Source organism: Mercenaria mercenaria, chromosome 2 (assembly GCF_021730395.1).
Source record: "Mercenaria mercenaria strain notata chromosome 2, MADL_Memer_1, whole genome shotgun sequence".
Taxonomy (NCBI): Eukaryota; Metazoa; Mollusca; class Bivalvia; order Venerida; family Veneridae; genus Mercenaria; species Mercenaria mercenaria.
The window spans coordinates 104,778,058-104,800,795 of NC_069362.1; the positions used below are offsets into that span (position 1 = coordinate 104,778,058).

General features: G+C 34.8%; 1 protein-coding gene and 2 non-coding genes across 3 annotated transcripts; 2 read left to right on the forward strand and 1 right to left on the reverse strand.

Moving 5' to 3' along the window:
- Positions 1 to 1,346: 1,346 nt before the first annotated feature.
- Positions 1,347 to 8,739, reverse strand: LOC123562944 (serine protease 41-like). The gene is made up of 4 exons (XM_053527568.1): positions 8,721 to 8,739; positions 3,338 to 3,483; positions 2,685 to 2,739; positions 1,347 to 1,599 (listed from the first exon to the last, which is right to left on the reverse strand). Exons 1-4 carry the CDS (start codon positions 8,737 to 8,739, stop codon positions 1,472 to 1,474), a joined length of 348 nt encoding a protein of 115 aa, XP_053383543.1. The 3' UTR covers positions 1,347 to 1,471.
- Positions 5,323 to 5,394, forward strand: Trnag-ucc (transfer RNA glycine (anticodon UCC)). Its single transcript has one exon. It is a non-coding gene; the product is annotated as a tRNA-Gly (tRNA).
- Positions 5,884 to 5,955, forward strand: Trnag-ucc (transfer RNA glycine (anticodon UCC)). Its single transcript has one exon. It is a non-coding gene; the product is annotated as a tRNA-Gly (tRNA).
- Positions 8,740 to 22,738: the final 13,999 nt, after the last annotated feature.

Here is a 22,738-nt window from a genome sequence, read left to right on the forward strand (position 1 = left end):
TACTATCAATCTATCATGCGGGGTAATTGCCTGTGACTCATCCGAGGCTCGAGTCTAAGAAAATCTGTGACCATTCTGTGCATCCGATCCAGACGCCAACCCGCACCTTTCCAAAGTTTGTGAAAGCACACAGAGAAAAACAATTCAAGTTACTGTTACGCGAAATGGCCGAAACTGAAGTTCTGATCCGATATAGAAGTCTTCATCTACTCGGTAACTCCAATTGCTGTGAAATCAGCAGCTGATGAAATGAACGGCGACGTGGCACATCAGATCTCTGCAATTGACCCAGACTCTGCTTTACAAATGCTCAACATATCAGTTTTTGCGAAGTTAAAGTCTTCAACTTCGAAGGACATGTGCGACCAGGAATTGATCACAGTCTTAAAAACTTCTATATTTAGAGAAATACATGGCCACTCCGTTCCTCCTATCTGTGAAAGAACAGCATCAGAAGATCCAATGATCACGTCATACTTCCAGCCGACGAGGTCTGTAATCTTGGAGATATTTACGGCTACGTAGAAACGACACACTACAACGACTCGACATTGGATGAACTTCAAGAACCAACGCACACCACCACACGATGATGGTTCATTCGGCATAATGTCTGTCTACTGTAACAGCGAACTCCATACCTTGTAAGATATGCTTAATTTGATTTTATATTTATGTCTGCCCCATACATATTGTTTTTGCCTTTGCTGTCTGTCTGTCCGTCCGTCCGCCCACCCGTCCGCATTAAGCTTGTCCGGCTTCCACAGGTCAAACTGCTGTCCGGATTTCGACGAAACTTCACAGGAGTTGTCAGTATCAAGCCTAGTTGTGCATATCGCCGACATGTTCCGCTTCGCTGCACAAAATGGCAACCAGAGCTAAAGGAATACATAGGGGGAGACATATGTTTTTGTGAAAAGAAAACAACACCTAGTTATTTGTGATTACATTCTACTTACTCCTAGTTTTACACAATATTTTACAGTAACAAAATAATTATTCAGTTATACAGTGCGAGAGAAGAAGATGGTGCATATTTAGAAGCTTCCACGGCAAGATATAAACCACACTACAAGATTCAGTTTTTATACATACATTCCATTTAATATTCGATGGGGTTTTGAACTAAGGTTTGGACCAGAGGATAAACGTTCAAAGCAGGGTCCAAGTGCAGGATCAATCAAACCGAGCCTGCAACATTTTCATTTATGTCGTGATTTTGCGATTTGTTATTTTCCACTGTCAAGGTCAAATGCATTGCTTCAAAGCAGATGTGTTTAGGTCGTAGCATGCGAAAATTACTTCTTCAGTTTGTTATTGTCCGCTGGAGCACAAACTTGAGCTGCTGGAAAGTAACCTTGCCTTCCAAAGTAACAAAAATAAGCAAATAATATGGTTTGCACATCATTTTATTATCTAAGAGCGCATGCACAAAGTTTGCAATAGTTTATGTTATCCATGGAAACCGTTGTCATGCGTTTCTGTCTGTATTATCACTGAAGATCTGTGTATAGATCCAGTCTGTGTATTTAGACACATCTGTGTAGACACCAGGCTTGCGGGGCTCGGCACACTCGTCTGCGCCCCAGCTTGTAATACCTGTCGTTTGAAATTAAGGTGTTTATTTGCAAAAATACACATGACTAGAATAGGTTTACTGGTTATATAAGACATTAATGTTGATGATATTAGTTATTTAGTATTTAATTGTTATAAGATCTATAATTTCTCTAAAGGATACTTTTCCACCAGGGGAATGAATTTCTTTACAAAACGACATATCAATGGAATAAATTCAAAATCACTGTATTTTTTTGGCGCGAAAGAACCTGATTAACCTATTTGTTTTTACTTCTTGAACGGCAAAAAAAACGCATTGAAAATGAAACTAATGCTTTACTGTCATTATCATGTCCTATGTAAATATGACAGCCTATACTTGATTTTAACTTGTATCGAAAGATGCTACAAAATATCTAGAAGTGGAAGCTGCTAGTCTTATAAACATAGCATACACATTGAATTCTGTGTATAATTTACAAATCAACAATTACGTTGTATATAAAATATTTTTCCTTTTATTCAAAATATAAAAACAGACGCACTATTAAAAATTATTTCAGGATTTGAAAGCATACGTAGGAGTATATGCATTTATTTATTTTCACCAAAAAGTAATATTTCGGAGTGATAAAATCAAATCGTCTCTAACACTACTATAGATAGATAGATAGATACCTTTTATTCCTCCATTATTGAAGAGCATAACATATTTACAGTATGACAACAACAAACATATAAACAAAGACAAAAATAAACAAGATAATATTAAGCATTCAAACACATACATGTAATAAATGAGTATTCTTAAATAATATGCTATTAAAATGCTTAGATAACGAGATATCGTACATCAGGAAAAGAGTGTACGCTCAGCAATTACATTTCACTGTTAATGCGAATTTATATATACACATAAAAAGTATGTAATAGGCTAAATTCAGCTTATATGTAAACACGTAATCTTTTCATAATTCAAATTATACGATTCACATTAGGCCTACTCCCTACTATTACCTAGAATGCAGATGTTTCCCATCTTATTTCTTATCTTATTTTCTTCTCAGAATAAATGATATAAGGAGTATATTTTGCTATTATTTTGACTGTAGAATATAACTTACCGACATGATACCATGTTCCGTCTATCTGACACTGTAATGGTCCACCACTATCTCCCTGTAATATATCAGCAAGTGTTCACGCACATATTTTCAACGAGCGAATTGTTTAAAGACATCTAACCAACACAGTTCAATTAACTACGTTATGCCACTGATATAAAAATATCAACTTTGAATGTTGTTATCCTTAACAAAAAAGGTTCATTTTACTTAAATTATGTGAAAATGTTGTGAGTAAAGTCTGTCATGCAGAGCCTCGAAACTGTGCACTGTATTTCCTCCAAGTCAGCCGGCATATTACGTGCACGTATATCATATCACTGGAAAACACTTTGAATGGTATGGTTAAATGTTTTAAGTGCACATGCCCGCAGCAGATAATAGTTGTTGTAATCCGCACTTTCTGTCAAAAAATTATGAATATAAAGTCACGTTCAGACATATTCTTCCGACAACAATGCGGATAGACCTACAATAAACAAAATAGACGGACGAATGGATTACCGTCATATGCTGTTACCATACCAACAAATCGAACTTTTAAAAATTATAATATTTGATGCATGTCAATGACATCGAAATAAAATCTAATTCGTTCGCATGCATAAAATATACATGTGTATTTAAGAAAGGAATCTGAGAAGAAGACCTACATTACACGAGTCGACACCCCCAGTTTCGAGACCTGCACATATCATATGGTCTGTCACTTGATTTTTGTACTCGCTGACAAGCGAACATGTCTTCTGGTCAATCAGCGGCACGTCGGCCACGTGCAGTGCATTCAGCTCCCTGCGCACTAGAATTAAAATGAACAAAAAAATATTATTCTATCAATCTCGTCTATAATCTTGTTTCATTTCGTAAACAAGTCAATCTGACAATAACCTTTAGCTGCAAAAAAATATACAGAATTTACAATTCACCTTAACTGAATGTCTTAGTCTGTCGGTAAATTGTGTCAAACATAGCTAACGTTGTAATTGTCATTTATTATTATTATTATACCAGATTTATATAGCGCCCTTTTCATGATAAACACGTTCAAAGGCGCTTTACAGCAACTGCAGCCACACAGGGCGCGAAATCATCCTCTACTAGTACAGACACAGAGCGATCTGACCAGAGGGACAGAGTGAGACAAAGCCCCCACAGAGAGATCAGAAATCAGATATAGGCTTGTCCGGCTAACTTAGCCTAGCTCGTTGCGAATAGACAGCCTGGTTCTTTAACGTGCCCAGTGTATAGCACTGATACACGCAAGGATTGCCTGGGTTCCTGACCAGTACACCTGTCATTTAGTAATAACAATGTCCTTCCTTTTTAACTGAGTATTATCATTATGTATTTCATTTTTCAATTTAACTTAGAACTGAATAAATTGTCTTAAAATTTAGAAATGGCAACTGAACATTTTTAAAAAAGAGTTACGCGGCACGGTTGAGTTCGATTCCAGGCCGACGCACACATTACTTTGCGATGTTGGTTGGTCAATGACATCGTGGTGAAGTTTGAATATGTTTTCAAATTCATTGCTTCATTTGCAGTGTTACGAATTGTCTTTCTTGATTGAATTTGGATCAATAGCATCACTGTAAACGTCTTTCTTGTTTCTTTGAGAATATATTGTATCGCAGCGAATGACAAAACGGTGAATAAGTTTAGTCCGGTCTCCTCAGTTTGAACTACTATGTAGTACATGTATAACATATCTTTAACAAACAATTCTGTTGCTCCATTACAGTGATTGGTTTGTATTTGGTGACTGCTTTAGTCAATAAGGTTCCGTTGAAACACGTCTAAGATCTTGACAAATGTCCTGTTTTGTGAAAATGAATACAACTTACAATCTTCCTATACTGAATGACATAAGCTTTTCACTCAAATGTTTTAAACATAGCTATCGTAATAAAGTTGTTATTTTCTGGACACTAATCAAAACGTCCCTCATTTTAAGTTAATTCTAATCATAATGTACTTCAGTTGGACTTGAAATAGTCAAATTTCAATTACTATCTTTGAAAACATAAAACAAACTATCGTCGATTATACATGTCTAAACAATTTGTCCTAAAAAAGTATTTGGCAGAGCCATTTAACATAAGTTTACTCAACATTATTGAAAGTAAACTACATGTACCATCAACAATTTCGTTTCAAGGTTTGAAGCATGTCCTGTATTGATACATTCAAACCAATCTGATCATTATGTACTATGAAATCATATATTTCGTGGGCATGTTATTTCGTAGTTTCGAACGTTTCTATTCACAACAATGTCGGACTTGGGTCGCTGGTTTTGTCAGAGAGTGAAAGAATAGTGAATCTCGTTTAAGATACTGACAAATGTCTTTCATTCATGCAAGCAAACAAACTTTATAAGAATATAAAACGGAAAACGCAACAAAATAAATAAATAAATAAATAAATAAATACGGGACTTATTATTTGCCTTTACTGAATGACTTAAGCATGCCACTAAATATATTTGAACAGAGCTTAATGTACTCGTTGTAGCTTTCATTAAATATGGATCTTCAGTTTTTTTTTTGCATTGATTATAATTTAATGCGAATCTTCTTCTTTCACTTAAGACTTAAACAAATTGCCTGAAAATGGCAATTGGATATCTTCAATTGCGTCGGTGGTGTAAAGGTTAGCATGGTTGCCTTCCAAGCAGTCGATCCGGGTTCGATTCCCGGCCGACGCACACACATTTTGTCAACATTTTACATAATTATGCATTTTGAACTTTATAAGGCTGTGAAGCTGGTTGGTGAGATGCATAGAATTCCCTTTATGTTTGAATCAGCACTAAATTGCATCGTGGTGAATTTTTGTATGAGTTTTCAAATTTATTGCTAGATTTGCGAAGTAGGGCATGAGTTGAAGTTCTTATTTGAATTCGCATCAATTCCATTACTACGAAAAGTGGATGAATTCTAAAGTTTACTGCTTGATTTGCGGATTTAGGTGGTAAAGCGCGTGTCGTCTTTCTTGTTTGTTTCTTTAAGAATCAACTGTGCTTTAGTTTAGTTTTGTCTTGTACTTTTCAACTGCTCTATATGTACTCGTTGTAGCTTTCATTAAATCTGGATCGTTCAGTTTTTTTCACTGATTACAATTTTATGCGAATCTTCTTCTTTCACTTAAGACTCAAACAAACTGCCGGGAAAATGGCAATTGGATATCTTCAATAGCGTCGGTGGTGTAAAGGTTAGCATGGTTGCCTTCCAAGCAGTCGATCCGGGTTCGATTCCCGGCCGACGCATGCACTTTTTGCCAACATTGACATAGTATAAAATATATCTAACAAACGTTTCTTTTCGCCTATTACAGTGAGTGGTTATTATCGCCAGTTTGTTTAAGAAAAAATTGATTGAATTTCGTTTCAAGTTTTCAAGCATGTCCTGTATTGATAAGTAAACCAATCTGATCATTATGTGCTAAGAAATCATATATTTCGTGGGCATGTTATTTCGTGGTTTTGACCGACATTTCTGATTAGTGGGGGAAATGATGCTTTAATTAATGTAATCATATTGTCTTCTCCTTTTGACTATTTAAAAAATAGTATATCTCATCCAGTGATTTGTCGTTGAATAAATCATTGTTTGGAGTTCAGATGCGAAGGAATTATATCAAGAGGACGCAGCCCGAGTGATAAAATAATACGCATCTGAACGACAAACAATGATTTATTCAAGAGCAAATCACTAAATGAGATATATTATTTCGATTCTAACACGTTACCAAGGATTCTTGACGACATTCATTAAATATTTGCCCGTTTTCAATCGGTTTCTTTTCCAGCGCGCCGCTATGCCGTTTGACGCCATGACGTAATAATTGTGACGTCAGAACAGTGAACTGTTGTGTAATAATTCACTGTTTTCAGCCTTCTTTGTTTAATAGGAAAATGAATCGGATCGTGTTAGAATGTATGGTTTAACGAACGTTTCTATTCACAACAATGTCGAACTTGGGTCGCTGGTTTTGTCAGAGAGTGAAAGAATAGTGAATCTCGTTTAAGATACTGACAAATGTCTTTCACTCATGCAAGCAAACAAACTTTATAAGAATATAAAACGGAAAACGCAACAAAATAAATAAATAAATAAATAAATACGGGACTTATTATTTGCCTTTACTGAATGACTTAAGGACGTATGCTAGAATTTGGTGCGAAAATTTTCCCAATAACAGAATTTCTTCAAACTTTGGATATTGAAGGACAATCATCTAAGAAACAAAAAAAATGCAATAAAAATCATAGGTCACCGGTATCAAAAAAGAGTTATCTGCCCTTGAAAACGGCATTTCCCCCCAAAATGACGTTTTCAAGGGCAGATAACTCTTTTTTGATATCGGTGACCTATGATTTTTATTGCATATTTTTGTTTCTTAGATGATTGTCCCTAAATATCCAAAGTTTAAAAAAATTCTTTTATTGGGAAAATTTTCCCCCACCCTTTATACAGGTAATTTGCATACCCCCTTTAAGCTCCCACTAAATATTTTTGAACAGACCCTATTTTCTTTTAAAAGGGCCTTCATTTTTTTTGCTTGTTAAATTTTAAATGCGAATTTCTTCTTTCCCTTAAGACAAAACAATTCCCTGAAAAATGGAAAATTGGTTTTTTAATTGCGTCGGTGGTGTAAATTTAGCTGGTTGCCTTCCAAGCTCGACCGGGTTTCGTTTCCCCCGGCCGACGCCCCTTTTTGTAACATTTTACTTTTTATCTTTTGAACTTTTAAAAGTTGTGAAGCTGGTTGGTGAGATGATAGAATTCCCTTTAGTTTGAATCAACACTAAATTGCTCGTGGTAATTTTTTGTATGGTTTTAAAATTTATTGTAGATTTGCGGAGGGGGCTGATTTTAAGTTCATATTTGAAATTGCATAAATTTCCCAATTACTACAAAAATGGATGATTTCTAAAGTTTATGTTGATTTGCGGATTTGGGTGGAAAGCGGTGTCTCTTTTTGTTTTTTTCTTTAAGAATCAACGGCTTTGTTTAGTTTTGTTTTGTACTTTTCAATGCTCATATGTACTCGTTGTAGTTTCTTTAAAATCTGGATCGTTCAGTTTTTTTTTCATGATTACAATTTTATGCGAATTTTCTTCTTTCACTTAAGATTAAACAAACTGGGGGAAAATGGCAATTAATTAATCAATAGCGGGTGGTGAAAAGGTTAGCAGGGTTTGCCTTCCCAAAGCAGTCGACCCGGGTTCGATTCCCGGCGACCTGCACTTTTTGCCAAACATTGACTAGTTAAAATATATCAAACAAATTTCTTTTCGTATACAGTGAGTGGTTATTTCCCCAGTTTTTTTAAAAAAAAATTGTGAATTTCTTTTCAAGTTTTCAGCTTTTCCGTTTGATAAGTAAACCAATCTGATCTTTTGTGCTAAGAAAAAATTTTTTTTGTGGACATGTTATTTGTGGTTTGGGGGGCATTTGATTAGTGGGGGAAATGATGCTTAATTATTCATATTGTCTTTCCTTTTGACTATTGAGGGTTTTAAACGAAGTTTCTAATTCAAAAAATGTTCCGACTGGGGTCGCTGGTTTTTTGCAGAGGTGAAGAATGGGAAAACCTTTAAGAACTGAAAAAATGTCTTTTATCATGCAGCAAAAAAACTTGATAAGTTTAAAAAATGGAAAACACAACAAAAAAAAAATAAAAAAATAAATAAATGCGGGCTTATTATTTGCCTTTCTAAATCTTAAGATCCACAAAATAGTTTTGGACAAGCTTAATGTATCTTGTAGTTTTTAAACTGGATCGCAAAGTTTTTTTGTTATTGTTTATAATTTAATGCAATTTTCTTCTTTCATTTTTAAGATTTTAAAACAAATTGCCTGAAAAATGGAAATTTGGATATCTTCAATTGGTTCGGTGGTGTAAAGGTTGCAGGTTGCTTCCCAAAGCAGTCGCCCGGGGGTTTCGTTTCCCCGGGCCCGATGCACTTTTTGCCAACATTGACATAGTATAAAATATATCTAACAAACGTTCTTTTCGCCTATTTACAGTGAGTGTTTTCCGCCATTTTTTTTTTAAAAAAAAATTGATTAAATTTCGTTTCAATTTTTCAGTTTCCCGTATTGAAAAGTAAACCAATTGACAAAAAGTGCAAAAAAATTTTATATTTCGTGGACTGTTATTTCGTGGTTTTGAGCACATTTCTGATTAGGGGGGGAATGATGCTTTAATGTAATCATATTGTTTCCCCTTTTGACTATTTTTGGAAAAACGAACGTTTTAATTCACAAAAAATTTTCCCGACTTGGGTCGCTGGTTTTGTCAGAGAGTGAAAGAAATGAAATCTTTTAAAAGAACTGAAAATGTTTTTTTACTCAGCAGTCAAACAAACTTGATAGAATTAAAATGGAAAACCCCCAAAAAATAAAAAAAAATAAAATGCGGGACTTATTATTTGCCTTTACTGAATGACAAAGCATCCACAAATAGTTTTGGACAGGCTTAATGTACTCTTTGTAGCTTTAAAAAACTGAAGTTTTTTTGTTTTTGATTAAAAAAATGCGAATTTCTTCTTATTTAAAGATTAAAAATTTTGCCTGAAAAATGGCAACGGTTTTCTAAATTTGGGGGTGGGTAAGGTTAGCATGGTTGCCCCCCAAGCGTCGTCCGGGGTTCTTTCCCCCGGCCGACCCCAAAACCCCTTTTGTCAACTTTTAATAACAAAACTATGTTTTTGATTTAAAAGCGTGAGTGGTTGGTGAATGCAAGAATTCCTTTAGTTTGAAACGCCCAAAATTTGATCGTGGTGAATTTTTGTATGGTTTTCAAATTTTGCAATTTTGGGGGAGTGGGGCATGAGTTAAGTTAAATTTTTAAATTCGCAAAAATCATTACACGAAAAGGGTGTTTAAAAGTTTTACTGCTTGATTTGGGGATTTGGGGGTAAAGGCGTGTCGTCTTTCTTGTTTTTTAAGAATCAATGTGCTTTAGTTTATTTTGTCTTGCACTTTTAAACTGCCTTATGAACTGTTGTAGCTTTTTTAAATCTGGATCTTTCAGTTTTTTTTTTCACTGATTAAAATTTATGAAATTTTCTTCTTTCACTTAAGAAAACAAATGCGGAAAAATGGCTTTGGGTATTGCTGCTTTTTCAAGTGTTTTAAATTTCTGCTTTGTTTTGAGGAGTTAGGTGTTTTTCTTGTTTTGTGTCAAAAAAATGTGTTTTTGCTTTAGTTTTCCCTTTGACTTTTAAAATTTCGTTATATTAAAAATATTTTAAACAAACTTTTCTTTTCGCCTACCACAGTGCTGGTTTTTTATCGCTGGGTCAAATTTAAATTAATTAGTCTAAAAACAAAAATTGTTCATTTCATAGATAAAACCTTTTTGATAGATTTAACCTGTTCCAATTAATTTTCAATTTTCGATTCACGACCGACCAAATCCGTTTGCCGTATTTAAGTGTGCGTTTTGAATTTTTAGAAACCAATTCAAAGTTTGGGTCTGGACTCACAAGTTTTCCTTCTTTTAAAATCGATTTAATTTTCCTGTAAATTTTTTTAACGACTTTCGAAGTTTATTGCTTGAATTGCGATGTGGAATGATGCCCTTCTTGTTCGAATTCGCATCAGTTTAATGAATTATATGAGTTTTTAAGTTTTATTTTTGATATGCGAATTTGAGTTGTGTTTTGTCTCTTATGAAAAAAGTTTACCCGGCGAAGACAAAACCGTGTTTAAATTTTAGTTTTGAATTCCGTTTCACTGCTATAAATTTTAACAAATGTATCTTGTGAGATTACGTCGGCTCATTTGCGCCGCTGGCTTTGCATGTGACATTTTATTGAGTCTTGTCCAAAATCTTGACAACTATTCCCTTTTTTTTTACAAAACAATCTTTCATATAAAAAACTGAAAAAAAAAATTTTAACTGAACCTTTAATTTCCCATTTACTGAATGGCCAAGCCTGTCGAAAAAACAAAATTAAAATATCCGAAAAAACATCGAACTGCTTTGATTTAAAAATGCCCTCGTTTTAATTTTACAAATAAATCAGACTGATACAGTGTTTTTTTTTTTTTTAACTTTAAATTGAATAAATTGTTTAAAAATGGAAATTTCAATAGCATTTATAATTTTCTTTTGCGTCGGGGTAAAGTCTGCAGTTTTTTTTTTCCACCAGCAGTTTCCGGGTCTATTCTGGGCCCGAACCAGGCTTTTTCCCGACATTTGGTATAAGTTTTGAATTTTGTAATTTAACGGGGGTTTGGGTTTTGGGAAGACGCTAGAGAATTCACTCATTTAAATCGGGGTGAATTTTAAAAAACGCTGGGTGAAAGGGGCCCAGTCAATTTCCCTTTCTTTTTTTTAATCCGCCATTAGGTTTTAAATGAATGAAATTTCATCTCGACGTTTTGTCCTCTTGTTTCTTTGGAAAATATATATTAAATTTATTCATGTATTGTATCGCTGCGATTGACTAAAGATGCAATTTCATTTCGTCTTGTCTTTGTCTCCTTTTCACTGCTTTATTGCCTAATAAACATTTCTTTTCGCCAATAACATACATGTAGATTAAAGCCCTGCTCCGCGTCTATTCAAATTCTATTGTGGTATGCAACCCCTGATTAAAAAGGAACATTAACGGCCACGCGCCACATTTTAGCACCAAAAAACACAGGTTTTTTATATGAATTTTATATAAAAATTGACTATTTGACGGCGCACTGTTCTATAAAGATTTTCTGTTTTTTCAGTGCAGTTTAAGGTTAAAAGGTAGGACTGGAGCAGGCCTTTAAATTGTATCGAACTTTGTGAAATTTTACTGAATCTAGTCTAAACTGTTGACAAATGGTGCCAACCAAGCAGTCGACCCAGGTTTGTCTCAGTAAACAGTCTCCCGAGGCTCGGGCCACAAATTTATCATGTCTCCACCTTTTATTGAGATAAATTTGATAAATTGAGATGTAATATCTTTTTAGGAAGTTGTATCAATCGTGACTTTGTATATGAAATATTCCCCGGGGAAACATCTTTTTTGAAAGGCTTGAAATTTTTTGACTTTTTCCCTTTTTTACAATTTTGTTTTAAAAGCGCGGTGGTGTAAAGGTTGCAGGGTTTCCCTTCCAGCGTCGATCCGGGTTCGATTCCGGCCGACGCACATGCTTTTGAGAAATAATTTTTGTCGAAGAACGAACGCATCTGCTTTGGATATTCCTTCGCCTCTGGACAGAGTACCAAGTGTTTCGACGCACAAAATGACGATGCAAAAAAATAAAATTTTTAATCTTACCGTCTGTTGTTCAGAAATTCCGTACCCGGTTTAAAGTACATCATTTCCGGTTGTGCGGTCCGTCACGTGATCAGAATCCTCACAAGGCACACGGTGAAGCAGATTGTTAAACCCCAACAGGCCGATCCAACTTTTTTGGCAATATCATTATGAACCTGAAATCTAAAGAAACGTCGTTGAACCCGGGTGTTTTTTGAGATTAAGATGGCCCGAACTTGCTCGTCTCCGTTTCGGAAAGCAGATGCTTGTTTTCCCCCCAAATGTAATGTCCATGTCGAGGGAAGGGAAAAGGGCCTGAAATAAAAATATGCATTGAATTTTTTTAATGAAAAAATGTAATACAACCCCAAAAGGTAGACAAATTTTTGCAAAAATGTAAATTTTTTAAAAGCAAAATTTTGCCACGGGACTGGTGGTGTTTAGGGGAGTTTTAACGAAACTTTGGGTTTAAAAAACGTAGCTTCATTTGTAATTTTACTAAAAGATTTTTAAGAAGATTAGAATTTTGAAAGAAGTAAAGAAAGCTTTTTTTTTGGTTAAAACAAGAACCAGCCAAAAACCAGATACTAAAAAAAAACATGTGTTAAACCAAACCTGAATTTGCTTAAAAAAAATATGATTTGCAATTTAAAGATATGTTACCCCCCATGGCCCAATTACTAGAAAAAAGTCGGTTTTGGTTATTACACCCATAAATGATCTTTCGATTTTGGAAAAAAACAGAAATTGAAAAACAAGAAAAGGGGAAAATGTGGGAAAACAATACACCTACCCGCTAAAACAGTGAGCTGCAGTGAGACCCACGTGTCGAAAGTGTACCAGCGCCCCGGGATTTATAACGTAGAGTACGGGGGACCCTGTAAATGCGAAAAAATTTTTGTGATCACTGTCATTTTCTTGTTTATTCTTTTTTTTTTCTTCGCATTGAATTTAATGCGTATGGATTGGCTCACAGACAGCTTCAAACCAAAGATGGAAAGATAGTATTTTTGGAGATAAAAATTTTAAAACTGAGAACGGGCTTTGGGTTTTTCTCTCATCCTATGGCGGTTTTTTTTCCATCAAAATGGGTTTTGGAGGGCAAAAATAAAAAGTGAAAACCCTTTTTTCACCGTAGACCAAAAAGAAGTCACAAAAAAAATGATTTTGTTAATTTTCCCCTGTTTTTTAATGGATTAAATATTCCTGTTCAACGGTATTAAAAATTCGAAATTGCCCTTTAAAATTTTCAAATCATACCATCCATGGGGTAGGATCAGTTGGTTAAATTCCACCAATCCACCATAGCGGATTTCTGGTCGGGGGTGCTGTTTACCCACACCCTTGCAGATCCAAGGAACTCCCCCCAGATTTTTTTGTTGTCTATACAATTGGTAATCCCCTGGGGGTTTCCAGCTCTAGGAATGCCAGACCGCTCCCTGAGGGCCAGAGTGCGGATTATGAGACTCGAATCTAGGTTTGGATGGGTTTTGTGACTGGTGGTACATGGCCGCGTTATCCAAGGGGGGATACCTCCGGGTCCGCTAGTAATAAAGGAAAAATTTTGTTAGCCTTCAAAAAATATCCCCAACAAACGCTTTTTTGAAAAAATTGTAAGTAATTTTCCCTTTTATCAAATGCCTGCTCTCTTTTATGGAAAAAAATCAAAAAGGAGGCTATTCTGACCCCTTGCATTTCCTTGACTGATAATATAGTCCAGATTAAAGCTGAAAACATGAAACGATGTGGGGTGGGGGGAGGGGGGGGGGGGGGGGGGGGGGGGTTTGGGGAAAAAACTTCAAAAAATTTTCCCTTTGGATTTTCGCGTTTTCTTTCTGGCCGATTAACCCAAAGAGTCAAAAATTTTTGGAAAGTGATTCGAATTTTCCCCAAGACGCGCTGTTATATTTACTTTTTTAATGGAAGTTAGTTTCTGATACAAAATCAAAGAAAAACGTTTCAATATTCACGCGTATTTCGAATTGCGCGTTCCTTTTCTGGATGTTGAATAACAGCATTTGATATCACACAAAAAAGAAATGAAAACATTACAAATACTCTAAAATATCTTATAACTGAACCGGATAACGATTGTTTCGTATTTGACAATGACATTCTAAGAAGTAAATGATTTTTAAAAAAATCTTAAGGTGTGAAAGCATTTTTTTCCCAATGAACATACCAAAGCCGTTTGATAAAAAGTAATCCCAAACAAAAAAAATGTAACGAAACATTTTTTAAAATTTAACCTGTAAGACGTTGCTTTTTTAATAATATTACCCCTCCTAATTAAACTGCAAAAATCACGAAAAACTGGACCGTGAGTCACAAAAAAACTGGACAGTTCTTTGTACAGGGGGTTCATTTGATCTATGCCCAAACCGTTTGCTTTTTCCCCTGAAACTAAAAAATTTTTTTTTAAACGTTTGTAAATATTTGAATGATTTTCTTTCCGTTAGCGAAGGGTTAATGGCATTGGACGCTTGGGTAATACACCAGCTTAAGTTAAGAATATCGGGTCTGCATCACTCAGTATAAATAACGAAATGGTTCCTTCCCATTACGATAGTGGGTTTTCCGGGGGTTTTTTTACAGAAAATGTTTTGTTAGATAAGTGAAAAATATATACAATTTAAAAAACTTTAAAAAAAATTTTTAAAACAAACAAAATAAACTGTTGACTTTTGTCGTGATTGGAAACATTGCAGAAAGGGTTTATAAGCTTTATCAATGAATCCTTGGATTACTTTAAAAAAATTGGGGAAATTTGAACTACCAATTTTATCTAATTTTTGATAGTGATATAAATTTTTTAAAAACCCACGTTATTGTTATGTAACAACAACCATTTTTTTTATTACACAAAAACATTTTGGAAATTTAAAATTTATATTTCGTTGAAACATAATGTAAAAAGTAGCTCTGATGAATTACCATTACACCGCCTCCTGAACAACAGAGACCTTCACAACAAAGCTTCAAATTTGCTAGGTTTATTTTAACTTCGAAGGACTGTAGATAGAGGGGGGTCGGGCGTACCCATTGGTTTATATTAAAAGCATTTGAAAAAATTGAAATGTTTACAAGACACCTTTCATTCACAACTCTATGATAAGACCCTGATAATACCACTTCATTTATATAAGGTTCGAAACGAACGACGTATTTATAAAAAATTACAGAATGGCCTAATTTGAGAAATTTATTTGGTTTAACTTCCTTCGGTTATTGTAGGAATTTCATTTAGACTCCGTGCACCAACCCCCACCCGATTAAACTTATTTTGAGGCTTGAAAAAAAGGGGAAATTTTAAGAAAAAAATCGGTTTAATTTTTCATTTATGTTAATTAGAATTCCATTACATTTGTTTATATTAGTTAAAAGTACATTTTCAATAAAAAGTCTTAATTTTTTTGCAAATACAAAACGAGAATTTTTAAACCCAAAATTTAACATTTTACAAGCCAAAATATGCATAAAAGTGTTTTTTAAAAATAAGGACTAGAAAAAAAATGTTTCGTTATTTTTTGCATTTAAAACTCGTTTCTGAGTATCTGTTTTTTTACTAGGCGGTACATGTAAAAGGAATATGCTTGGCCAATTAAATTAAAACCCAAAAACAGTTTGATACAAGCAGCAATTCATTTCTAATTGTATACAGGTTCAGGAAGTTAATACCTTGGATAAGCAGGGAACTTATATTGCATTTTTATCTCTTGAACGCTAGAGTATTAACTGAAATTCAAATATTAAGTTCATAAATCTATACAGACAAATATGTTTCGAAGGGGAAAAGGAAGAAGGGGATTTATGTAACCGGATATTCTGAACCATACAAAATTTCGGTGTAAAATAAAATTTTTGGAACATTAAATGGTTTTTCATGGAACGTGGGGGTTTCAAACCCGGGTTTCTGGATAAAATTTTTATTGTCAAAAAGGGAAAGCAGAAAAGAAATTTTAAAAAAAATGTGAAAACACCTTTTTTCTAAATAGATTTTGCAAACCTGGCATTTGAAAATGCTGCATATTTTAGGCTTATGTACACAAAAAGGAAGATATACTGGACGCGAAATAAATTATTTTTTACCCAACAAAAAAGGGTTTAAATATTTTGCAAAATGTTTCAAAATTTTCTGAAAATCATTTTGCTATGGGGGATTTTGCCATCTCGTTTTGGCGTTTGGCGCGTTTGCAGGGGGGCCAGAAACGCCGGCGCCAGGACGCAAATTTTTCGCGCCAAAACGACAAAAAGGATCTGTCGTTCTGGCGGGGGCGCCCAAAACGCTAAAATTTGGGGAATGTCGTCCTGGGGTTCTGGGGCTTTGCGGTTTGCGGGCGCCAAAACGCCAAAACGCCGGGGCAATTTTACGCGCAAGCGACAAAATCCATATTTGTCGTTTTTGGGCGTTCCTTTTCGTCTTGGCGTGTTGGGTTTGGCCCCCCCCAAGCACCAAAACCGCCCAAAACGCTTTTAACGCCCAAAACAACAAATTGAATTTTTTTCGTCTTGGCGCGTATAATTTTTGCCTGGCAAAAAAAGCGCCAAGCGCCAGAACGCCATGACGAAAACTTCCCCCTTTTTGCGGTGGCGCCCCCCCCCAAAACACAAAAACCTTGTTTTGTTTGGCGCGAAAATTGTCGTCGGCGTTCTGGCCCCTGCAAACCGCCCACGCCAAACGAGATGGGAAAAAAAAGCCACCAATTTAGCAGAAATTTAAACGACTTTAAATTAACATACAAAAATTTTAATAGTACTAAATTACCCAAAAATAAAGTTTATTATTTTATACCAAATACGTTTTTAAAAAAATACAAAAATACACACGAAAATTTTTTTGAAAAAGAATATAACCTTTTTAGAAAAAAAAAGGAAGTGCAATTTTGATTTTTTCTAGGAAATGTTTTAATTTCCACAAATTTTGATCCGACATGCAACGCCATTTTTGTTTTGTGTCTTGTCTTCCCTCAAACGTTTTTGCACGTTTGTAAATTTTAATGTTTTTAGTGATTTTTTGGGCTTTCAATCATAGTTATGTTGATAATTTGTTTTGTTGAATTGGAAAAATTTTCAAACAACCTTGTTTTAAAAAGGGAGATAAACCCTTCATTTTTTTTTAAATTTTGGGGAAAAAAAATAACGGCGGGTGAGCTGTGTTGTACAGTTTATATATAATAATATATATTTATTTGTAACTGTTAACGTGGTATTTTTGCTATAGCACGCACGTATTTACCATACTTGGGCACGCCGCTACTTGGACAGTATGTTCCGTTTTTAAAAACTTTTTGTAAAAAATTTTGCTCTTTTGTTGAAAAATATTACACAATTAATAAGTCACGGGAAAGTTTCACAGGGGACAAAGTATCCACGGTTTATGAACAAACGAATGTTACCAGCCATTACAGTGTTTTAAAATTGTAATGATAAAATTATCCTAATTTGTATTTGTACCGGTAAGGCAATTTGGATAACATTAAAAAATCCTTGCGGGTTTTTTTGCAGGTGAAATACGTAAAGTTAAGAAAAAACAACAACAACAAATTATTTCTAACTAAAAGGAAACCACTTTAATAATTGGATATTAAGAAGAGAGATTGTAAGTGCTTCCGTATGTATAAGACTTGTTGCATATACATTTACTCGTATTTACATTAGACTGTGATTGTAATGATGTCTTAATTCTGTTTAAAGAATCTGGAATTGCTGATATACGGGTTAATACTGTGATCTCGTTTAATTTATTAAAAAAACTATGAAACGTGCAAGGGTAACGTGGAGAACTGTCTGTATTTATTTAATTACCATTTCAGTATCAATAACAGTATTATGTTTATTGCTAATAAGCAAAGACGGAATTCTAAAAGCACCAGATACGGCGTATGCCGTAATCCGCGTGCCTTTGCGTGACACCCTCGCTAAAGAAGGGTCTGAAAAAACTTTAAGGGAAAATAAAGATGTAGTTAAACATAACAGAAGCGGCATAGGAAGAAATCCTGCTCCTGCTGAAAAACAGAAAGTTGTGGTTCAGATTAACAAACGTATATTGACAATGATTGAGGAAATAGAACGGAGTGACACGACAAAAAAGGGGAAAATGGTACGGGGGGGGACTCAAATTAACCCTTTCCCCCCAGAAACCCAAAAATTAAACAAGGGGTTGAAGATTTCTTTGTATGTAAGTGGGCGTAGTTTTGTGCATCGACAATAGCTACCCAAAGGGGAAAAATTTTTGTTTTTAAATTTAAAGTACCCCCACAAAGGCGCATGCAGCCTGAAAAACAGCAAAGTAACAAGAAAAGTGTATTTCCTGCTTGAATTTTTTAATTAGAACGTCGCGGTTTAATTACAGAAATTTATGTTATGTGCAAAAAAAACAATTGTCTTAAAACAATGCCCCGAGCGAAATAGTTTTTATAAAGAAAATATGAATGCACATGCACAATCTCTAACCATTAAAAAAACATCGAGTCCCTTTTTGGCAGGGCAATGTGGTAACTGACTTTTTTTTTTAAACTGCATGATAGTGACATCGGATTTTTTCTGAAAAAATTTTCCAAATTTGTTTTAAAGCCCCGTTTGAGAAAATAAAAGAAAGAAGAAGTAATAAGTAATATAAAATATTGAATAAATGAGATAAAGTCAGTTAGGTTCTTGAAAAAACTCAAATCAATTTTTAAAGTGCTTTAGGCCGAGAAAAAAAAGTCGAAAAAAAATAAAACTGAACGTCGTGTTTTGGGGAAAATTGATCGGAAAATGCCTTTTTTTTTAATTATAGGTTTTCTTTTGAACTTTAGTTGTAGAATATTTTTGTTGAACATTCTTTTCGCGTGATATCTTTGATGGGGATTTTTCCCCCCTTATCATCATCCATCATCACATAATCCCAACCCCAATCAACATCTCACCCTCATTCAACAACAACACCCCATCATAACATCTTATCGTCTCACATTTTTTACACAGTTATTCCTTTACTTAAGTCGAGAAAAAAAATATCTAGAAGGGATGAAAGGTATTTGTGAACAATAGAAATATAATTCTTATTTGTAATGATGAAATTGAATAAATTTGAATATAGAAAGATAACAGTGTCATCTAATTACACATTTTTTTGAACATACGACCTGCTTCGCAGTCAAAGTATATGCCCCCGGTAAATATGAAAATTAGGTCATACCCATGGCCATTAGTCAAAAATTTTATAATGAACACAAAGGTTTTCTTTCTTTTCTTTTTTTTTTGGGTGAGGGGGAGATGGGTTGATTATTTTAAGAGAGAAATTTTTTTATTATAAAAAAAAACGTTTTTATCCAAAATTAATAACGAAATATACAGATAAACAACTTGACTTAAAAACCAAACCCGTATTCGTTGGAAAACGCATGCCTTTTTTTTTCAGCGTAAAAGTTAACAACCCCGCTGAGGCCCACATGTTTTCATCTGTTCATTTCAGAAGCCCCCGCGATTTTTTCCAAAATATAAGAACCCTGTTGGAATTCCCGAGGGGCATTTTGGTGCCCGCCCTACTTTTGATTATTGGGTTTGACAAGAGTGGGCTACGACTTGTTCGTAGAATTGCCAGCATCCGGATGTTTGAAAAAAGGGGGTTTTCACTAAAGAAAGAAACAAAGTGGGGGTCCTGGTCCAGAAAGGTATTTTTTTAAAAGTTTTAAGCGTTTTCCGTTTTACTAATTTATTTGCCCAGTTGCTCTTTTATATTTGGATGCAAAAAAATAGCGTTTTTGGGACGCGTTGTCCCAAAAATTACGTAACCAGGGCCGGCCCAAAAACAGGACTAACCATAAAATAGGTTTTCGAACCTTTATTTTCGAGCAAAAAATAAAATAAGGGCGTAAACCAAGTTTATGCCTGAAAACGGGTTTTTGTTCATGATTTAAATATTTTTTCGGGCGTTTCCTAAGTTCCGAGCGGAACCCATGTTTTCGGAGTAAAACCCGGTTCCCGGCGTAAATCATGTTTACGAACGGAACCTTGTTAACGACCGTGAACTTTTGGGTTTCGACCGGAAAAGGGTTTTTTTGACCAAGACATAGGCAGTTCTTGAACACAGAATAACGACCAAAATCATAGTTTTGTTCGAGGGACCTAGTTTATCGAACGCAAACATAGGGGTTCACATCCCTAAAAATATGGTTTTCCCAAAAATTACGTTCTTTGGGAAAAAAAAAAACCCAGATTATGAATCTGACCCAATTTTTCGAGGAAGGTAACGGGGAAACCCAAATTTTTCGCCTTTAACCCATGTTTTCGTTCGTTTTAAAATAGGTTTCTCGTTTTAATATAAAAATTGGGCGTTTCCCAAGTTTCAAAAGTGAACCTTTGTTTTGGGCTGACCGGGGATCACGAGTGCGAACAGAACCCATGATTTCGACCCAAAATAGAGTTTTGTTCAAAACCCATAGTATATCCAGAAACCTATTTGTTCGATGAAAAGGTTTCCGATTTAACTATGAATTTTGGGAAATTTTTTTTAAAGTTCACGACGTGACAGGAGTTACGAGCAAAAAAGAGTTACGTCGTAATATGTGTACGACCGTAACTTGGGTTGACGCGTGAACTATGGTTTACGACATTATCCTAAGTTTTCGCTCGAAAGAATAGGTTAAAATGCTTTTAAAGTTCGAAAAAACCCCGACGACGTAACCCAGTTTTCGACCGTGAACTGAGTTAAATTATTGGGGGCAAGCCCAAAGCACGTCGTAAACTATGTTACGGCCATAAACCTAGGCTTAGGGCGTTTAAAATGGTTCACGCCGAAATTCCAGTTTTTTTATAAAACCCAAAAAATCGACCGTAAAAAAAGTTTTAGTTTATAAACGGTTTTTTTTGATTTAATACGAATTTCGTCGTTACCCTTTTTTACGTCTTGAAAACCCCCGTCTAACTCATGGTTATTTTACGAACAGGTGCTTTTTTAAATGGATAACCCATTACTTATTTTCATCCAAGGGGGCCTCGACCCCCCCGCTATTATCATACTGACCTATATTTTTTGGGCAGCATTAAAAAAAACCAATTTTTTGGTTTTTTAGATTTGACAAGTTATTGTGGTATTTTGGCAAATTAGGAGCGAATTTTTTTCCCCGTAAAAACGAATGCAACCTTGATGCAATTTTCTTTAATAACCCCTCACACTTAAAGAAAAAAAATTTAATGAATTTGTTTTTCGACCCAGAAAAATTAAAAAAATTTTCTTGCAGAACTTTAAATCTACGACACAACTGATGTCACCAAACGCAGTGTGGCCCAAAAATGGAAAAAAAGACGCAAGATGGGTCCGTTGTTCCATGCGTCAAGAAGTTCACCGTTTCAAACAAGTTGTCAGTCTTATTTCTCTAAAAGCATAGTCGGTTATGACAGATCACAGTATCTTGATCATTCGTCTCCCATATATATTTTGCCTGGCATGCGCCTCATTGGATCAAGCCTGGCATCATCCACTCAAGCCGAATACGTTGCAGAGGAAGGCACTGTTGTAATAACCTTAATATTATTTCATTGTTTTGTATAGTCTAATCAAAAATGACCTTTTTCGAGTTATAGGCGGTATGTTCAAAAACCTATGAGACTTTCGGGTATTCGTCCGGACGCATTACAAAATTATAAAAAAAAACTGTTATTCTGTTTCAGGACATTGGTTAAAAGGTCGAAAAAAAATAAAGCCGTTTAAATACTACATTAAATACTTTGATACTGCTGCCAGAACCATTCGTTCACAACCCAACACTGGGTACATCACAGGTACGTATCACAGTCAATTTGACACAGACACATGAAACCTCCAGCTTTTATGCCGCACGAGATCTGAACCTCTAGAAAAATGACACATCTAGTACATAACACAGTTTTATGTATATCTTTCAATGTTTCGGTTGAAAATGATGCACATTTTCCCTATTGTATACATAAACTTTTGTATATTTTTATGAAGTATTATATATGGACGCAGAGTATGGTACTGCGTATTTTTTCCATTTTAATCATGATACGAAAGGATAAATGTTTTTTATGTTATGTATAAAAATAGATATAACATTCTTTATTTGTAACAACGTCAAATACATTTTGAACTAATATCAGCACAACGTTACAAAAAAAATATTCATACTGAGCATCGTGAACAAATTACGGTGGCACAGAAGAGACTTGCGTTTTATTTGCTTTAGAAAAAAGTTAGGTAAGACATTATACCGCGAGAGCGCGCGTTACAGGAAATGTATCTTCCAGGTCGCCGAAATGTTCCCGAAATGAAGCAAATTCCCATTAGGCCACACCAAATTGATAAGTTGTTCATCGGATTTTTTTCTGAAAAATTTGAGGCGGCGAGCGAAAAAATAATTTAAATATTTTTTTTGGTTTTTGAGAATATCAGGAGCGAGCGAAGAGCGAAGAAATATATTTGTCTTCATTTGTCTCTCGACTGACTAATAAAAACCTTAAAATAGAATGTATAGCCCTTTTAAATTAAAAAGTAAGTCCCCAGGGGTTGAGAAAATCTGACATGCAGACACAAAAAAGCGAACTCGGGGAAAAAAAGGTAATAACATTGTCATACAGTACACTGTAATCAAATAATGCATGCTTTTGAAAATGCTGTTAGAAAATATGTAATAAACAACAATGCATAACCTTACACCATACTTATCACATACATACGTGACTTGAATATTTACTGCTATGAAAATGTAGCATTCTTAGCTAACTTTACAAAGTTTTTGATACATCAAATATCTATGTGAGTGTTACTAGATCTATTAAAGCTTCTGATTTG

Bases quoted from the DNA above. Each gene is read 5' to 3' on its own strand.
- LOC123562944 (XM_053527568.1), bottom strand. The intron at 2,740-3,337 runs GTAGGTCTTCTT...GATATATTACAG, and splicing joins GGGGTGTCGACTCGTGTAAT to GGAGATAGTGGTGGACCATT. The intron at 1,600-2,684 runs GTAAGTTATATT...TTCAAACGACAG, and splicing joins CGGAACATGGTATCATGTCG to GTATTACAAGCTGGGGCGCA.